General features: G+C 62.0%; 1 protein-coding gene across 8 annotated transcripts in view; it reads left to right on the top strand.

Annotated features, from left to right (window-relative positions):
• The window catches only part of CFAP46 (cilia and flagella associated protein 46), a 94,259-nt gene that overhangs the window by 22,185 nt on the left and 55,399 nt on the right, over positions 1–16,675 (top strand). For all 8 annotated transcript variants that reach the window (XM_077877109.1, XM_077877113.1, XM_077877112.1 and 5 more), the window contains exons 12-22: positions 3,413–3,641; positions 3,735–3,855; positions 4,996–5,119; positions 5,294–5,424; positions 6,221–6,345; positions 7,268–7,401; positions 7,830–8,042; positions 9,545–9,710; positions 10,089–10,238; positions 10,855–10,962; positions 11,194–11,360. In XM_077877109.1, the coding sequence (XP_077733235.1) occupies positions 3,413–3,641; positions 3,735–3,855; positions 4,996–5,119; positions 5,294–5,424; positions 6,221–6,345; positions 7,268–7,401; positions 7,830–8,042; positions 9,545–9,710; positions 10,089–10,238; positions 10,855–10,962; positions 11,194–11,360 (1,668 nt within the window). The remainder of the gene's footprint in view (positions 1–3,412; positions 3,642–3,734; positions 3,856–4,995; positions 5,120–5,293; positions 5,425–6,220; positions 6,346–7,267; positions 7,402–7,829; positions 8,043–9,544; positions 9,711–10,088; positions 10,239–10,854; positions 10,963–11,193; positions 11,361–16,675) is intronic.

Below are 16,675 nucleotides of genomic sequence, written 5' to 3' on the forward strand. Positions count from 1 at the left end.
TAATTCTTTCTTGTCTTTGGCCTGTTTTTAACCTTAAGGACTTTATTTCCCATTTCCCAATCTGTCCTATTAGTTTGTATCCACCTTTGCCGGAGCTTTGAAGACTACTTGCCGCTCCCCTTTCTCTCCCGTAATTCTGTCCTGATGACGTTGAGGCGTGGAACACAGACCACGTGTGTGAACACCTGGTCTGCCGACGGGTCCTCGAACCCAGACGGCGTCGTGCTGTGTCTCTGGAGACGGTCACATGCCTTGTCTCCTTTGTTCTTTGCCGCAAACTACGCGATGTTTCGGGGGTCAAGCCAGCCTTGCCCTGTGCACACGGCCTGGGGTAGCCACGTTGCAGCGTGCTGCCCGCTTAGGGCCTGGGGTCGTGTCGCAGCGTTCCGTGTGTCTGGTGACGGGGACGCTGGCCTGCCAGGGTCGGACGGCACATCAGGCTGACTTTATAAATGCTTTGGGAGCTGGGCAGCCTCTTTCTCCCTTGCTTTCTGAAGGACTCTGCAGATATTGGTGTTTTTCCGTACATGGTTGATAGAACCCGGTGGAATGCTCTGGGCCTGGGGGCTATTCCCATGGGGAGGCCCAGGCGGCCACAGCCCCGTGGTATGTTGACGGGAGGGAGTCCTGGTGGCGGCCGGGGCATCGCCCGCCTGTGCCGAAGGGGTCTGGCCTTCCGTCCCCAGTGGGCCGCGCTCATCCCAGCAAGCGCCCGAGGGGACGGCCTCCGGCTCGAGCAGGCTGGCCTCTCACGCCCCGTGGATAATCAGCCTCGCTCTGTGTGGTTCCAGACGCCGTGCCTGCATGTTTGGGGTCGTGTCTGCCCCCTTAGCCTCCTGCCCGCCCCCTGCCCGGAGGCCCCATGTGTGGCAGCTGCACAGCCTCTCCGCTCCCTACTTTTACTCCCCGCCCCCCACCGTGCATCTTCAAGTTAAAGCCTGGAGTGTGGCTTGACGCGGGCGTCTGGTGGGCATCCGCCGTCCTCCTTTCATCTACTGGGACCATCTGTGCGGTGGCTGGAGCTCCAGCCCCTCCGCCGCCGCGTTGCGCTTGTCTTCAACCTCATTTCTTTCTGCTCGTCCCTTCTGCTTCCTGCTGCTCCTTCCCTGCCTTCCTTGAGGTTAATTTTTAGAATCCTGCTCCATTTCCTCCACTGGCTTCTTTGTTTCTCGGCTGCACCTCCTGGGGCGGGCAGGGGGGTGTCGATCGAGGGCCAGTAGCACGGGTCGTCAGGCGGCGGGGTGCGCGGGGTCAGCTGCACGCCTCCCCACGCCCCAGGGTAGAGCCTTGCCCGCTTCCCCCTCACCGCGCCCACGCCTTCCCGCGCTTGTGCTCGTGGGTTTCACGTCCAGGCAGATGCATCCTCCACGTACGGGGATCCACCTCCCCTCCAGGGCTGTCATCTGCTCTGAGCAGCCAGCGGTTTGATTGTTGTCTTTAAGAAAATCACAGAGGAAAACAGTAGTTCTACCTCGTTAGCTGATCCCGCAGGCTCTTTCCTTCCCACACGTCCCAGTTCTCTCTCATCTGCTTTATTTCAACCCCAAACCTTCCTGCTGGAGACGAACTCTTCCTGTTGACCTGGAAAGGCCTTTCCCTCACCCTCATCCTTGAAGCCTGTTGCCACCGGCTACTGGGTTCTGGGTTCCTAGACGTTGTTCTGCAGATGCGGGTAAGAGGCCGCTGTGCTCGGGCGAGGCTGCGCCCCATGCCGGGGGGTCCCCACGCAGGCTGCGGTCCTGCCGCTCCTTCTGTTTTCAGAGTCCCGACTGGGGTTTTCCCTGGAGCCTTTAGAAACTCCTCCACGGGTCTGCTGGGACGCTCAGACGCGGACGGGGCCTCTCATGAGCCGTTCCGCTGGGCGGCCGCCTCCTGGGACTCGAGCTGCGCACACGCCCTGAGTCCTGCCCGCAGGTCCCGAGCCTCTGCGCGTGTCTATACCGTCTTGCTCGTGCAACCTGCGCTCCGGCGGGCGATCTCTGGGCTCGCTGGCTCCCCGTCCCCGGCCTGCTGTGAGCCGTGAGCCCCGAGCAGCGGCTTCCCAACGCCGCATATTCTGATTCCGAGCCCTGGTCTCCTGAGAGTCCACGCCTGTTCTGTCCTTACTGTTGTTTTCCGCAGGTTTGTGAACACATTTTGTGTTGCAGCATCCGTGTTGAAGGACTTCTCTGGTAAACCCAACATCTGTTCCTTCCCATATCCTGACGCTGGGTCACATTCTTCTCTTCCCTTGCACGTCTAGTGTTACCGTGGTGTGTGGGGCGTCGTGGGAGATGCGCCAGGAGTGCTTGGCCCCCGCCCTCTTCATTCGTGTTGTAGTAGCTGTTGAGTTAACTACGTCTGGTGATGAGCAGGCTCTTGCCCATGCGGTCTCCGTCCCAGGCTGTGCTCCCGTCTTGCCCCCCTGGCTCGGCAGCCCCTGCTCTGTCCCCGGTGGGGGCCACAATCACGGGCTCCCCCCTCCCGACCCTCCGGGGCTGCAGCCTCGTGCTGCCCAGAGCCCCGTGCTGGTAAAGCTGGTGCATCTGGCTCAGGTGGATGGTGGTTACGTGTGGCAGAGTCACTTCCCACGGCTGGAAGTAGAAGTTAAGCCCGAGATTTTCTCACTTCTATGTCCTTGTCGGCTGGTTCCGTTCCTCTGCTCCGGGAGGTCTGGGTCTGCTCACGGGAGTCACTGCCTCCTCGAGTGAGCTGTCTGCCGGGCTGCTCCTGACATGGGCTCTCCTCCCCCGGCGTGTGCTGCTGGCTTGCCTCGGCCGGTTCTTCAGCTCGGCCAGCCCTGGGCGGGTCTCCCGCAGTGGGGTCTCCTCCAGGCCCATGACTCAGTGCAGGGCCTGTCCCAGAAACGTGGCGCATTCTGGGCAGAGTCTGTGGGAGCTGGTTCCCTGGCAAGTGTGGACCTCCCCCGGCACTAACCAGGGACGGCTCACGGGTGCGGGTGAAGCCACAGGCACTCCCCTGTCCCTGAGGTCACAGGCACGGACACCTCCGTCTGCGCTCAGTTGGTTCACGGGTCCTGCAGAACTTGGATTCGGCCAAATTGGTTGGGTTTGCTAATGCTGGTTCCCAGGACGGTGGCCATGATGTGGGGTCTCCCTCCGCCAGGCAGGGGCGAGCGCCTGTGGGGCGGTGGGTGGGACGGCACTGATGGACAGAGATGGCGGCGGCAGCATTGCAAGCTTCCGTGTCCGCTGGGCCCTCCACCAGCAGGTCTCACTGGCACGTCCCCAGTCTGCTGACCTGCTGCTCCTCAGCCCCGGAGCCCCGGTTCTAGCCACTCTGCAGGGACCTCCCTGCTCCTCCTCGCTGGGAGTCCCCCAGGCCAGACCAGGGGAGCTGAGGATGCCGGGAAGCCCAGGCGGCAAGAGGGTCTCGCCCGGGGCCTGTGTAGCAGCACGCTGTCCCTCCGCAGCCTCATGGTCCTGCTCCGCTGCCAAGTGCACATGGAGATGGCTCACATCGACGAGGACGAGGACCGGCTGGAGCCGGCCATGCAGCACTTGCAGAAGGCCATGCTCCTGGACAGCCTCGGCCTCTACCAGGACAAGCTCACAATGGCCTTCAACCGGCTGCAGCTGTGCACCATGCAGTACCAGTCCCCCGAGCGCGCGGAGGACCAGGCCATCATGGCCATCGAGCAGGTGCCGTCATGGCCTCTGTGTGGGACAGCCTGGGGCGGTGTCGCCTCAGACGGCGTAACAGCCTACTCTCCATACCTTCTCTTCCTGTTGCAGGCAAAAAAAGCCATCCCGAAGGATAGCGTCAGGAAGAAGCGGGCTCTCCTGGTGAACGCGGGCCTGGCGCTAGCCCCCGACACCTTCCAGATCGTGCTCGACAGCGAGAACGAGGCCAAAGGTACACAGCGCCCTCACTCCCGGAGCCCAGAAGGTTCTGCTCACGAACCGCCCCGAGCCTCACGTCCTCGGGAAGCAGACCCCCCGCCCGACATGTGGGGACCGTGCTGCGCCCCGCCTGAGGTCTGCACCCGCTGTGCAGCCCTTGTGCAGGCCTTGATGTATGGTCTGGGTCTCCGCGCGGCCGCCGTCACCCGGGACCCCGTCACCGCAGGACGGACCATCACGGTCTGGAGGCCCGGGGCCCAGATGAGGTGTCGGCGGGGCGGGGAGCAACCCCTGAGCCCGGGCAGAGCGCGGCCCTGCCCCTTTGGCTTACAGCCGGTGGTCTTCTCCGGGTCTTCACAGCATCTTCCCTCTGTACCTGTTTCTCTGGGTCCAGAGTTGCCCCTTTTAAGGACGTCTATCGTAATGGATCAGGATCCACCCTAATGATCTCACTGTAACTGGATTGTCCCAGTAGAGACCCAAGTAAGGTCGCATCGTGAGGTTCTGGGCTTAGGGCTCCATCAGACCTTTCCGGGGACACTGATCCGCCGAGCGCATCACGTCCTTGTGGACGGCCAGTCTGTGCCCAGCTGGGGCCCCACCACGGCCACCCCAGGGCTCTGCATCCCCAGGTGTCACGCCCTAGCGGTGGGGGCGGATGGCCTGGGACGTGGCCCTCCGTCGGCCTTCGGGCTCATCTGAGGTGTGGTGGTGCCACCGCGGGTTTCCACGTTGCCCAGCCGGTGTCGGGCTGTGGCGGCAGTGCTGACGTGCTCCCACCAGCAAGCTGGCTGCCCGCCTGCAGTAGCCCAGCTGGAGACGGCCTCGTGGCCCCGCATGGTGAGGGTCTTCCGGGGGCTCTGAGGGCCGGCTCCTGGAGGGGCTGGCATGTTGGCTGAGGGGAGCTGCTTGTGTCGCACGCCCTGCACGACTGTGCTGGGCAGCCGGTGCCTGGAGCGGCTGGGCTCTCGTAGTCTGTGCTTTCCTCGCCAGCAGGAGCCTCTGGCACCAGGCAGACCAAGGGGCCGGGCCACGGGGTGGGGGGGCGTCGAGCAGGGCCCGCCAGGCGCACTGCCCCATGGAGACGCAGCTCCGCCCGGCCTGGGGTCCCTCACCGTCAGCCTCAGCCTTGCGTTTCCATTTCCACCCTCAGTTTCCACGGGGAAAATCAGGGGCCGGTTCACCTACCTGTTCGCGAAGGCGCGGCACCACATCATCAGCGTGGACAAAGCCGCCGGGCATTTGCGGCGTCTGGGGAACAAGAACGACAAGGAGAGGTGGGTGGGTGGCGCCTGACCCGGGGACAGGACGGGTGCGGGGCAGACGGCGGGGGGAGCGGGGGTGCCTGCCACGACCCGGGAGCACCGTGGCCCCGCGCAGCAGCAGCAGGGCTCTGGGCCGCTCCCGCCTCGTCCACTCCTCGCGTCCGCGCTTCCCTGTCCCGTGAGCAGGATCCAGATCTGGGCGGAGCTCGCCAAAGTGGCGCGGAAGCAGGGAGTGTGGGATGTTTGCCGGGCCGCCAGCCGCTTCTGCCTCCTGTACGACAACGTCAAGGTGAAGAAGCCCACGTGGCTGAAGAAAGGTACGGGGCGTGGCCGCGCGTGTGCAGCTCGGGGCTTCGGCCTCCCCGGAACCGGAGCCGAGGGGCCGTGGGGCCGTCAGCTCAGGGTGGCCGGGGGCGGGCGCCTGTGCCCGAGCCCAGCTCAGTGGGGCCCATTGGGCCCTCCGTGCAGCGGCTGCTCTCGCCGTGTCTGCTGGCCCTCCGGTCCCCTGAGGTCGTCAGGGGCTCAGCGCAGGCACCTGCCGTGAGCAGGGAAATGGGCCCCTGCGTGGGAGCCTGGGGGCAGAGGGCGGAGCACAGGGCTGAAGGCGGGCCCCTCAGGAGTGGGGAGCAGCCAGCTACCCGCGTCGGCACAAGGTCTGGGATGGCTCGGGGCAGCTCCGGAGGGGCCGCGGTCTAGTGGACTGTGAGGACACAGGGATGCACAGGGGCCCCACGGCCGGGCACGGGGCTGTCGGGCCGCTGGGCGCAGGGGGGCTGGGGCCGCTGGGCACAGGGGTGTTGGGGCTACCGGGCACCGGGGGGGGGCTGGGGCCGGGGCCTCTGGGCATGAGGTTGCTACAGGCTGGGCAGGGCCAGGGCTTCTCGGGTGCAGAAGTGCAGGAGGAAAAGCCACGACTGTGTCAGGAACGTCCTCAGCTGACCTGGGGCCGCCTTAGCCGTCCTCCCCCGGGGCCCAGCCCACCGTCCTGGGCAGAAGGCCCACCTCCAAGACCAGCACGACCCCACAGCTGGGGTGGGCCAGGACCCCTGTGCTTTGTTTGCCGGGAAAGCCGAGCATGTCTGGCCGAGGGTGCACCGTGGCTCTTTCCCTCAGGGAGGAAGAAGGGCGGAGACAGCTCTGCCCAGGACTCCTGGGGCCCGTCGGAGGTCCCCCTGCAGAAGCAGGTGTCGTCCAGCCTGCTCCGGAAGTTCGCGGAGGTGGGGTTCATCAGTGCAGAGGTGCGCCCCTGTCTGCAGCGTGCGCCCAGCGGGCACCCCGACACGGTCTCCGGGAACGGCAGTGCGGGGGGGGGGGGGTGGCGCTTTCCTGGGCTCACGAATGTGTCGCGATGATCTCATATTCCTTAGAAGTCATTTCTGAATCCCGAGTCCTAAGTCTGGAGGTACCACAAGGTGACCGTTGCTGCGTGTGGGGGTGTTTGCTTCGGAGTGGGCTTCGACGGCACCTTTAGCGAGGTGTAGTAGGGAGGAGGGCTGGGAGTTCCAGGGACCGGCCCCCGGGGCCTTCCCGGGCATCACGGCTGCCGCCGGAGTGAGCCCAGGGGACCCCAGGCTCCCGTCTCAGCCACGCACCTGCACCCGCACCCAGGGAGGGGATACGTGGTGACGTTTGTCACTTCATGGTTCCTGGAGCCGCTTCCCATGGTTTCTCTTGGGGTCAGTGGGGAAACCCGAATGATTCGGTCAGGGTCTGCCGAGTGCCTCCCGAGGGCGGGCCCGGTGCTGTGAGCTGGGGACACGGTGGTGACGGCGCGGAGCCCTGTGCTGGGGAGCAGGCAGCCAGGAGCGGCAGGGCCGTGGGCCCCGCTGTGAGCAGCCCTGCCCGCCCGCACCGGCGCGCCCAAGAGCAGTCAGTGTCTCCACACACTGGCGGAGTGACCGGGGGCGGGGGTGGCGCTGGCCAGGCACTTGGTGCCGTCGAGAAGTGAGCGTGTCTGAGCCAGGGGCCGACCAGGCTGGTGCTCCTGGCAGGGCCTTCTCTCCCCGAGACACAGCCTTTATGGGTGAGACGCGAGCAGGGGGCGGCGGGGAGGATGCTCGAGGCTGGGGAGACCGTGGCTTCCTCCCGGGGCCCACCCACCTCCCGCCTGGCGCCCGGGCCCTCTCCTGCGACTGCTCCTGCCGCGCCCTTCCTTCCCAGGCCACCGTGCACCTGCTGCGGTCGGAAGGTGTGGAGCTAAATGACCGTCCGCAGCCCCCCGAGGACCTGAGCCAGCACTCGGCTGGCTACACACTCGAGTCCCCGGAGGACAACACGCAGTGGATCACGTACCAGTAGGTGGCCTGCCGGGGCCCGGGCGACCCCGCAGCGGTGGGGGCAGCAGGGTGCAAGCTCAGGGTGGCCGTGCGCAGCCCAGGGCCGCGGTTGGCGCCGTGTGCCTGGAAGCACAGATGTGTCTGGTGTGTTTGACTTCGAACTGCCTCCTTCCGGTGGGTCTGTTATTAGTGCAAATGGGAGACGAGGAGGTGGTGTTAGTGGCGGGCGTGTGCGGGGGGCGCGCTCTGTGTGCTCCGAGGACGGCTCCTCACGGGACCTGCTGCGGGGCCAGGAGGCAGCCGCGGTCGCAGGGACAGCCCCGCGCAGGGGCCTCTTCCTGGCCCCAGACGCCGCAGGCCGCTGGCAGAGGTCACGTTCGTGCCTTTGATGCCCGTTTGGGGGGGGCGTCCCTTCAGGGGAAGCCTGAGGGGGCGTTGCTCCGCAGGACCTGGATCGAGGGACTGTCGCAGAGCGCCATGAGCTGCTGGCTGCGGTCCGCCGAGATCGGACGAGAGATCCAGGAGAGCTGGATCGTGCAGAATGCGGTGGTCTACGTCCTGAACCACAACCACCACCTCATCGTGGCCGGGAGGCAGAAGGAGCTCGTGAACACCTTGGACCACCTCCTGAGCATCGTCAAGGCCACGGGCCACAGCGGGTAGGTGCGCCCAGCCCCACGGAGGCTCCATCCGCTGCCCCGAGACCGCTCCCTGCGGGGAGGGCTGGGACTGCCGTTGGCCGGTGTGTGTCTGGCGGTGGCGGGGACGTGGGGGGCTGCTCAGGCCGTCCCTGGCTCTTTGCTGCCCTGCACCCCCAGCGGTGCTCACCCTCCCGCACACAGCCCCGCCCCTGCCCCGCAGCGGCCCTGCGTGGATCCCGCCAACCTCACTGTTCCAGACAGAAGGATTTTGAGGAAGGTTTGCTGAGACTTGGGAAATGGGAGGGGACAGGACCCTCTATACGAACCTCACTCGGGTTCCGCGTGGGGTTGAGACGCTTCATCTGTGATTTCTTATCCGGTGGGTGTGAGTCTGTGAGAGACGACGCTCTCGTGAGCTGAGGCAGACCTTGGAAACATCCGGTCGGCCGAAGCTTCCCTGACGAGGATGACGTTTTAGAGCTCTCCTTTTTGTTGTTGTTGGTTTGGGTTTTAGTCTGAATGATAAGATTTTATTTTTATTTTTTTTTATTTTTTTTTATTTTTATTTATTTATTTATTTATTTATTTATTTATTTATTTATTTATTTTTATTTATGATAGTCACAGAGAGAGAGAGAGAGGGGCAGAGACACAGGCAGAGGGAGAAGCAGGCTCCATGCACCGGGAGCCCGACGTGGGATTCGATCCCGGGTCTCCAGGATCGCGCCCTGGGCCAAAGGCAGGCGCCAAACCGCTGCGCCACCCAGGGATCCCAAGATTTTATTTTTAAAAAATAATTTATTTATTCACGAGAGAGAGAGGCAGAGACCCAGGCAGAGGGAGAAGCAGACTCCCTGCGGGGAGCCCGATGCAGGACTCGATCCCGGGACCTCGGGGTCCCGCCCTGAGCTGAAGGCAGGTGCTCAACTGCTGAGCCCCCCCTAGGCATCCCCTGAATGATAAGATTTTAGGTTTTTGCATCAGGTACTGAGGCAGAGACGCCGTGGTGGGTCAGGGCGCAGCAGTGCTTTTGTGGATTTTTGTGACAAATAACAAAAATGGGCCACAAGATCCAGAAGAGCTCAGCAGGCCCCACGGACAGCCCAGAGCTCTGACTCGGGCGCCCGCCGGGACCCCCTGGATACCAGCCTCTCCCTTTTGTCCTGCCAGTTGCCACGTGGATGGGGATCAGACTTTGTGTCCCTGATTCTTGACACGTGGAGACCATTTTTGACAAATTTAACTGACCGTTGGGCATGCCTGGGCTGTGACCGGGGCCGGGTGCACAGACGCCTCGCAGCGGCCGAGGAGGCCAGGTTCTCTCTGTGCAGCACCCCACGGCGCCCGGGGAGCCTGCCCACCTGGCATGGGGCGCCCTCTCGGTGTGAAGGCCGGCGGCGGCGGGGGACCGAGGCGTCACCAGTGTGGACCTCATCACAGCCAGCGCCCCCCGGAAGGCCTGAGAACCGTGAACCGGTGTGCGTGCGACTGTGCTCTCACCCGCTGGTGCTTGCTTTCAGAGACCCCACCATGCTGGTGATGCTGTGCAATGCTTTGGCTCGGGGCTTGATTATCACCTGGATTCCCACCCAAGTGCCAGAAAAATCTAAAAGACCCGTGCGCCCAAACCTGTTTCATATACCCCTGGACTCGGGAGCCAGCTCTGAAGTCAGAACTGCTGTAGAGGTATAGCCCCCGCTGCACGTGAGGCCGCGGGACCCCGCTCAGTGCGGGCAGGTGACAGAGGGCCGGGCGGTCGGGAGGGGGGCTGGCCACGGCCAGGAAGCAGGGTGCACGGCACAGAGGGGCGGAAAACATGGATTTCTCTAAAATTAAGGCCGCCGCAGAGACCTGGACGTTCTCGGGGAGGCTCAGGGCCCTGGGGCTCGGGCTCCCCCAGGGTATGTGCGGGTCTGGCCGCCCAGCTTCAGGGCCGGTGCCCACTTGAACCACTGCTGCGGTCTGACCGGGAGCCGCGTCCACTTATTTTTAATAATGGGGGCTTTAGCTCAGATTTCCCTGTTTGAAATTCAGGTCCTATGAGCGAGGAGCTGTCTGTTCTAGGTCTGTGAGTTTGCCCTGGGCCTGACCGACGGGACTGTGCCCGAGGAGGTGGTGCCCACCAGCACCCGGCAGCAGCTCATCGCCACCTGGGTGAAGGCCAAGCAGCTGCTGCAGCAGCAGATCGGGCCACGACTGGGCATCGATGAGCAGGTGCCGGCACCCTGGGGTGCTAGCCAGCGTCCAGGGGTGCCCGTGGGCTTGGGGAGGCTTGTCCCCACGTGCCAGGACCTGTGGGCAGGCGCCTCTGGCCGGAATCTTCCTCTGTTTCCCACCTGAAGGGACAGCGGGGTGGGCACCATGCGGCCTCGCCGACGTGCATGAGAGTGCGTGGCGGGGAGACCCCCTCCTCCCGCTGAGGAGCGCTTGCCCTCCAGGAAGGTCTGTGCCCGCTGAGGTCCCTGCCCCGGCCACAGCGTCCTCTCCTGAGTCCTCTGGCCTTACCTGGTGCGGAACCCAGGCCGGAGGGAACCAGGCTGTGGGGGTGAGGCTGGGCGGGCGAACAGGGGCCCGGGGAGGAGAGGGACAGGGGGCCCACGGCCTCTGCTCCCCCAGACGTGGGCTCTGAGTTGGTGGGCAGTCAGAGGGCACCTGGGCCGCAGGAGGGCAGGCCCCGCCCCACCGGCCAGCCCAGCCACCACCTGTCACAGCCTGGAAAGGGATCTTGGAGAGAAACGGGCACAGCAGTGGCAGGGGCCACGTGTCCTGGGGCCACGGTCCCGGTGTCTGGCGTCCTTGGGCTGATGGACGCTGCTGCTTCCTCCCCCAGAATCCCAACGAGGACGTGAACTCAGTGACACGGGTCCTCGTCGCCCTGGAGATGTACTCCTGCAACGGGCTGGGCCTCATGGACTTCACCGTGCCCCCCTTGGCCCAGGTAGGAGTCCCCGCCCCGAGGCTGCTCCTTGGACATGGAGCTGGGGTCGGGGGCCTCCCCTACGGGGGGAGGAGGGACTCAGCGCCCCATGCAGTGACCCCGTCCTCACCTCGGAGTCGGCGCCGTCCCCGCAGGGCCCCCGAGGTCCCTTCCCCACGGGAGCTCAGTGCAGGGCAAGGGCAGCCCGTGGGGCTCACGCGGCTGCACTAAGACCCCCCCCAACCCTGGAAGTTGGTGAAGATGGCTTCTGAGTGCACCTGGTCGGACCCCCTGGTGGAGCTGCAGACCCTGATGCGACTGACCCACTTTGCCCACGTGGCCCACGACTACGAGGTCACCATGCTGTGCTCGCAGAAGGCCGTCCAGATGGGCATCCGGTACCTGCGGATGTGTAGCCCGTAAGTAGCACCTGACGCCCGGTGTCCACACGACGCGGACTGACTCCCCACAGGTCGAGGGGCACACGGGCAGCGGCTGCGTGTGGACGGAGGGGCAGGCAGGCCGAGGTCACGTGCGCACCAGCCCCCCGCAGCCTCCCCGGGTCACCGAGCTGCCCGTGATGGGCAGAGGCGGGGGGGCGCCCGGAGCCACGTGTGCCGTGCCCGAGGCACCCAGAGCTTCGACTGAAGTAGCCATGAACGTGTCCGGTGAGTCTGGAAGTCCCTGGGAGGACTGTCAGCGACGGGAGCACCCCCGCGCCCGCTCGGGGCCATGGTGGCCAGGGCTCCAGGACCTGCTCCGGCCCCCGGCCCCACGCCCGGGAACGCCCGAGCCCAACCTCTCCCGTCTGTCGCTGCTGTGACTGCGTCCGAGGTGAAGACAGCTGTCCCGGACGTTCTTCTGGGGTTATTTACTGAAAATGGCAAAATCACCAACTGAAGAGTCTGAAGACGATCTTGGTGGCCGAACAGCCGGTCTGCTTGTCCGAGGGCAGATCGCAGGCGTGCCCGCCACCCTGTGTCCCCAGCCCTGGCCGCCCCTGCAGCAGCGCGCTTGGTGGTTGAGGGGTGCTCCGTCTCCTACTCTGAACCCCTGGGGAGGGGATCCATCCGCCGTATCTCAGCCGCAGCTCCACGGCCTGCATCAGACACATCCGATGTGTATTTGGGGGCCGGCGAATGGAGGCACTCGAGATGTCCTCCCACCGCTGACCGGCGCGTGGCCAGGGCCTCAGCTCAGGGGCTGGCGGGGGCACCGTGTGGCCGGGGGTTCTCGGGCTGCCTCACACCTTGGAGCAGCTCTCTGGTGGGCACGACGGCTCCCACGTTGATGGGAGAAACTGAGGCAAGTAGAGGTCGAGTCGCTGGCCTGAGGCCACCCCGCTCTGGGCAACAAGCCCACACCCCCAGAGACCACCGGAGGCTGCCTCTCAGACGTGACCGGGGCCCCCGCTCTGTCGGCAGGAGCGTGCTGGAAACTGCCGGAGACGTCAGCCGTGGCCCCTGTGAGTGCGCGTCCCCGAGACGGGAGCCCCGGGCGGGGGCACAGGCGGCAGGAGAGGCCCCTCCACAGAGGGGCTCTGAGGACGCGGCCCGAGGAACGACGTCCGTTCCTGCAAAGTACTGGGAAACCATCCGAACTGAACAGGGGTCCCCCGTGTTTGGTTACTTTACGTAACTTCCCGGGAATCAGCCATCACGGTGGCCGCTCGGGCTCTGAGAGCACCAGCTGCCCTCCCGCCTCAGACGGGGTGCAGGAAGCTCGCCCTGGGGGCGGAGGGGGTGGACACGGGGCCGTAAAGTCCTGCTGGGGGGCTGTGGTCCCGGCTCAACACGGTGGGTGGCGGGCAGGTGAGGCGTGGCCCTGCAGGGCAAGTCGGGGCGGGCGCCCAGGACGCTGGGCTGCATGACCCATCAGGACAGGGCAGCACCCGAGGGAGCCTGGGGCTCGGGGCAGCACCCAGGAGGCCCAGGCGTCGCTGAAGCAGAGGCAGAGATTTCCAGAACGCCCCCGTCGTGGACGCGTGTTGGGATGAGGTGGAGCTGCGGAGCTTGCCCCACGGAGGGGAGGAGAGGTCAGCGGGCGGAGCGTGAGGCCGCTGGAAGGCGGCAGGAGCCCGCAAGTCTGTGAGCACACGGTCGGCTAAGCCCCCGAGGAGCTGAGCATGTGGCACCTGTGCCCGCCAGCCTCGCCCCAGGTGCCCGGGCCCCCCGAGGTGAGGCGGGAGCCGTGGGACGTCAGGAAGGCTCCCTGGGGAAGCAGAGCCAGCTGCCACGGGGCCTGTCATTTCTCACCACAGCACCGGGGGCCTTGCTGTCGGGAGGGACCCTTCCTCCAAACAGCGTGCACTGGTGGTGGTGGTGGTATATTTGACGGTGCTCGGAGGCCAGACATTATTTTTTCTCAACAATCTGTAATAAGAGTTACTTTGCTTCCAAAAGGAAAATCTCCTACTTTTCGACTTCCCACCCAAGGCTTACCATGCAGTGGGTGGGCACCGAGGGGTGGTCCCGGGCCACCCAGCCCGAGGGCTGCGAGGAGACTGCCGCTGCTGGCCTTCGCCCACGCAGGCGGCCATGCACCGAGGTGGGACGTGCACCTGGCCACCTGCCGGGACATCTGGCCCCAGGTAGGCATCGGGGGTCCCTCGCCCGACCCCGGCTGCCCACCAACCAGCGTGAAGCTATGCCCGTCAGCAGATGGGCCGAAGCCACGTATGAAGAGCTCCCCAGCAGCACCTCAGCCACACTCTTAAGTAGGGAAATCAGTCTGCGGCGCAGATTGCACAGCGATCAGAGGAGAACGTTAAGAGAAACCTCTCAAACATACGAAAAACGCAGCATTGAAGAAGCACAGCACTGCGTTGTTGTGGAAAATGAATAACGAAGGACGGAGGATCTCCTGAGCAGAAATTCAGTGCAGATGAAGTGTGGGGAAGTCTCGCAGGAAGTCGATGAAAAGGACAGATGTACAGAAAACGGGACAGAAGCCAGAAGACACGCGGGACGTCTAACTTTCAGACTCCAGAAGGAGCAGGGAATGGTCTTGAGAGCGAAGTCTGAGTGAGGGGTGACGCAGAGGAAGCCCGTCCCGTGAGCAGCCCCGCCACCACGGAGCCGCAGAGAGAGCGAGGAGACCCTCGGGTGCAGGCCACCCCACAGAGTCCCCACAGAGGGACCTGCGAGGCCGCAGGAGACAGAAATTCAAGTTGTCTGAACCCATCCCTGGAAGGTAGAGGAAGAATGGAGCTTCCTAAGTGGAAATTCTAGCTCACCCACACTTATTGTCAAATCTATGGGTACGGAGAGCCATTTTTAGACGGACACAGACCTAGAACATATATGTCCCACACACCTGTTTTTAGAAAGCTCGTTGAAGGATATGCTCCAGAAAAACAAGGGAATAAACCAAAAAAAGAGAAGAATGTGGGATGTTGGAAATAATAGATCCAACCCAGAAAGTTGTCAAGCTGTGCTGCTCGCTGCGAGAGCCACCGTGTAAACTGGGGCAGGATGGAGGATGCCCTGGGGAGTGAGGGCAGGGAAGCCAGAGGACCCCGGGTGTTGTGAGGAAGGAAAATAACACAGTGGACAAAAAGCCAACCGGAAGCTCCAGGAGACCCCGGAGTAATACGCAGCTGGACTTCCCGGTGAAAGCCACTTGCGTTATCATGGTGTTTGCTGACATTTTAGTTTAGGATCAACATTTTGTGACTATTTAACAGAAGATCAGTGTTACCGACTTTGACGGTGCCACAGTGAAAGCACAGACGACACACTTCGGGGGGGAGGGGTGTTGCCGTGATAACGTCCTCGCCCAAGGAGGTGACCCATGGTGTCACCTGCTGCGGGTCCACCAGATTGGAAGCTAGTGTGATGTTCTTTTTTCTTTTTTAAGATTTATTTTATTTATTTATTTATTTATTTATTTATTTATTTATTTATTTATTTATGATAGACATAGAGAGAGAGAGAGACACAGGAGGAGGGAGAAGCAGGCTCCATGCCGGGAGCCTGACGCAGGACTCGATCCCAGGTCTCCAGGATGGCGCTCTGGGCCAAAGGCAGGCGCTAAACCGCTGAGCCACCCAGGGATCCCTAGTGTGATGTTCTGAGGCACATGCCGCCATCAGCTGTGCCACAGGCTGGGAAGAGGGCAAAGGAGGGTCTGAGTGATTAAGCTCCGTGGGTCGCTGTGAGAGCTCCGTAGGTAAGGTGTGAGGTGGTCCGATGGGAAGTCAAGTTCGACGCCAGGGCTCTAGAGGCAAGCGCGTGCCTCTTGGAGGACAGCTGTGGATTTAGGGGTCACTTCCTCGGGGGAACAGCGTGGGGATGGGTAGGAGGTAGTTACTCCTAACCATGTGCAGGTTCCGTTGCGATAAAAATCCAACACCGCAAAGACATTGTCCTACAAGGGGTCGGTCCGTGAGCACCGCTGTGTTAGTCCTGTCGTTGGGCTGAGGCTGACTCTGTTGCTGGTTGAGGGCTGGTCAGGAGGGCGCGGCCAGGGAATGCAGCACAGGTGCCCTGGCTTTGCCATTCTTCGTCAGAGTCTCTTAAATTTACTTTCACTTTAAAATGACAAATCTTGGGATCCCTGGGTGGCGCAGCAGTTTAGCGCCTGCCTTTGGCCCAGGGCACGATCCTGGAGACCCAGGATCGAATCCCACGTCGGGCTCCCGGTGCAGGGAGCCTGCTTCTCCCTCTGCCTGTGTCTCTGCCTCTCTCTCTCTCTCTCTCTCTCTCTCTCTCTCTCTGTGTATGACTATCATAAATAAATAAAAATTTTTAAAAAATAAAAATAAAATGACGAATCTTATAAAAATACAAATATTTTTACATTTACATTTTATATTACATACAGTAACAGGGAAATAGAGGTACTGTAAAAATTTAATTTCCACTTTGACTTTTGGAACTCATTTGTAGAACATCACCGTCCTCTGGTGGTAACCAGCGTCACTGCACCCCGTGGGTTGCCGTCTCGCCCGGGTTTGACTGTGGCTCTGACGGTTCATCCCCCACCCTCGGGTGCTAGCTGTGTCCAGGCATGCTGCTCAGCGCTCGGCGGCGGGAGAGACTGACACGAGTGGTCCTTGGTTCTGTAAGCGACGCCACACTTTGCGGTGATCTTGCCGGTCGCTCAGAGCACTGGACCCTGTGCCTGGTCAAGCAGGATACGTAATCACACTCAGCCACATGGCATGCACCGCAGATGATTCTTTTTCTTAAAAAACTATACACATTTCAAATTTTTGTGCTAATTTTTCCATTTTGCAGGTTATATGTAAGAACTCTAGTATGGAATTGGTCACAGAGCAAGTTTATAATAGCACTTCACATTCAATAGTAGAAAGAAGTTTTAGTTCTTGGTGAAAAATAGGACAGTTGCTAATCAATTAGTATTTTTCACCTCTGAGTGTTTAATTACCAGAATAACTTTCACGTTCACAGTATCAACGTAAAGGAATATTCATTAATAAGAAATTTCATGTGGGTCCCTAAAACAGCACAAAGTAGATTGAAAGGAAGTAGTCTAAGAGTATCTGGGACATTTCTACTTGGTTCACCATTATTATTTTATTATTTAACATAATCATCAGTGTTGGGTCTTTATATAAATTCGAATGTCCCCCTTTCTACCATTTCTGCCCATGATACAGTAATGGATATTACACTCTTGTCCTGTGGGAAAAAAACTGTAAAGATTAACAAAACACATGAAACAATCATTTTCAGGCGTTGGACAACAGACGGTCCAGAGCAGAAATTTT

This window comes from Canis aureus, chromosome 29 (assembly GCF_053574225.1).
Source record: "Canis aureus isolate CA01 chromosome 29, VMU_Caureus_v.1.0, whole genome shotgun sequence".
Lineage (NCBI taxonomy): Eukaryota > Metazoa > Chordata > Mammalia > Carnivora > Canidae > Canis > Canis aureus.